This window comes from Babylonia areolata, chromosome 25 (genome assembly GCF_041734735.1).
Source record: "Babylonia areolata isolate BAREFJ2019XMU chromosome 25, ASM4173473v1, whole genome shotgun sequence".
NCBI lineage: Eukaryota > Metazoa > Mollusca > Gastropoda > Neogastropoda > Buccinidae > Babylonia > Babylonia areolata.
The window spans coordinates 33,314,870-33,317,369 of record NC_134900.1 but is presented as its reverse complement, the minus strand read 5'-3'; the positions used below and the strand labels follow the sequence as shown (position 1 = coordinate 33,317,369).

At 43.1% G+C, this 2,500-nt stretch overlaps 1 protein-coding gene across 2 annotated transcripts in view; it reads right to left on the bottom strand.

The window, feature by feature from the left end:
- LOC143299774 (tetraspanin-9-like) overlaps nt 1–2,500 on the bottom strand; it is a 116,494-nt gene that overhangs the window by 86,471 nt on the left and 27,523 nt on the right. For both annotated transcript variants that reach the window (XM_076613179.1, XM_076613180.1), the window contains exon 3: nt 1,474–1,515. In XM_076613179.1, coding sequence (XP_076469294.1) covers nt 1,474–1,515 — 42 coding nt within the window. The remainder of the gene's footprint in view (nt 1–1,473; nt 1,516–2,500) is intronic.

Here is a 2,500-nt window from a genome sequence, read left to right as displayed (position 1 = left end):
CTAACCTATTCTTCTTCTTCTTCTTCTGCGTTCGTGGGCTGCAACTCCCACATTCACTCGTAAGAACACGAGTGGGCTTTTACGTGTATGATCGTTTTTACCCCGCCATGTAGGCAGCCATACTCCGCTTTCGGGGGTGTGCATGCTGGGTATGTTCTTGTTTCCATAACCCACCGAACGCTGACATGGATTACAGGATCTTTTAACGTGCGTATTTGATCTTCTACTTGCGTATACACACGAAGGGGGTTCAGGCACTAACAGGTCTGCACATATGTTGACCTGGGAGATCGTAAAAATCTCCACCCTTTACCCACCAGGCGCCGTCACCGTGATTCGAACCCGGGACCCTCAGATTGAAAGTCCAACGCTTTGGTTTAAATAATCTTTAATTATTCAACAATACACATGATTACAATGCAATGAATGACAAAAGAGCATCAACAAGCTTAAAGCTTATACTGTGCTCACAACGTTGCACTTCAATTTTATCATGACGGCTGATGAACCATATTATCAATTGTATCAAATAACATTCATAAACAGTAAGTAATGAAATAATGAAATAAAACAAATAAACAAACAGTACATAATATAGTAAAATAATGCTAATATCAATATTAACATGATATTAAATTTATTATCACCAGAGTAATTGACCTGATAGAAGAAAAACACGAAGGAAAAAAAAAAGAAGAAGAAAATTTAGAAGAATGGTGGGTAAGGTGGTGGGGGAGGGGGAACAGAGGGGAGAGGAGAAATTCTAACAGATCATTGGCCAATCCATTCAACTTTGAATATTTGGTCAGTCCAACGCTTCAACCATTCGGCTATTGCGCCCGTCGTAGGCTTGACTAACCGCGTTGGGTTATGTTGCTGCTTGTCAAGCATCAGCCTAGTAGATGTTTTGTAGCGTGCATGGATTTGTCCGAACGCAGTGATGCTTCCCTGAGAAAACGAAACTGAAACTCTCTTTCGGGAGGGGGTAGGATACTAGAACATTACCATGTGACACAGTGTGTGTGTGTGTGTGTGTGTGTGTGTGTGTGTGTGTGTGTGTGCGTGTGTGTATATATACACACACATTTATGTTCACAAGCATGCTCGCATCACACACGCACGTAACCCCCCCTTCCTCAACACACACAGATTGTGGACAGGCACACACACGCGCACACACGCACGCACACACACACACACACACACACACACACACACACACACCACACACCACACACACACACAAGACACACACACACAGACACACAAACACAAACACACACAAACACACAAAATACACACACACACACACAACACACATACACCCCCCACGCCCCCGTCCCTCCATACCCCACCTCCCCGACACACGCACACAAACAGTTGGTTAAGAGGCGCGCAAACATATATATATATATATATATATATATATATATATATATATATATATATATACACACACACACTTTCACTTACCTCATCTTCATCCTCATCCGTAGCTCCTCTGACATAGGAGCCCTGAGTCAGGCAAGCAAGAAAGGAAGAAAAAAAGAGACCGGTTTTAGTTCCACAGCCACAAGCTTTATGTTAAAGCATCGCACGCACGCACACACACACACACACACACACACACACACGCATGCACGCTCACACACACAAGCTTTTCATGCACGCTAACGCACAGATATTATATACAGACATGATCAGTTACTGTTAGAACGCACAGATATTATATACAGACATGATCAGTTACTGTTAGAACACACAGATATTATATACAGACATGATCAGTTAATGTTAGAATCAAACAGAGCAGGCGTTGAGGAACCATAAGCAAAAAGAACAGGATGAATTGGAAATTGAATGAAATAAATGTTTTTGAAATTCCGAAAACATTTTGCCATGCGTCAAGCCACAAGTCTGCAAGGCACAGTAGGGTGGGTTACACTCGCTACCATCATCACTGCTAATACTTCTTCTAATAGCACTAGCACTACTACTGCCGCTGCTACTACAGCTACTACTATTACTACTACTGCTGCTATTGTTGTCGAGAGGCATGTAGCTAATGTAAATGTCTAGATGTTACATAAATTATCATTAAAAAAAAAGTAAAAAATCAGTGTGGCTTAGTTGATTCATGGAAAAGCTCTCCCCCAGTGTGTGTGTGTGTGTGTGTGTGTGTGTGTGTGTGTGTGTGTGTGTGTGTGTGTGTGTGTCTGTGTCTGTGTCTGTGTGTCTGTGTGTAAGTGCGGGTGTATAAGTGTAAATGTGTACGCGTGTGTGTGATTGTATTTGTGAAGTATCTGGAGAAAGGGAGGTGGTTTAATGAGTAAACACCGGTTGAGACAGACAGGATGGGTGAGGAGGTTGTGTGTGTGTGTGCGCGTGTGTGCGCGCGCGCCGTGTGTGTGTATGTGCGCGCGCCGTGTGTGTGAAAAAAAAAGCGTAAACATCGGGATGGATTGTCACCGCCCCATGTGAGTTGCAGCACGAGGTAAAT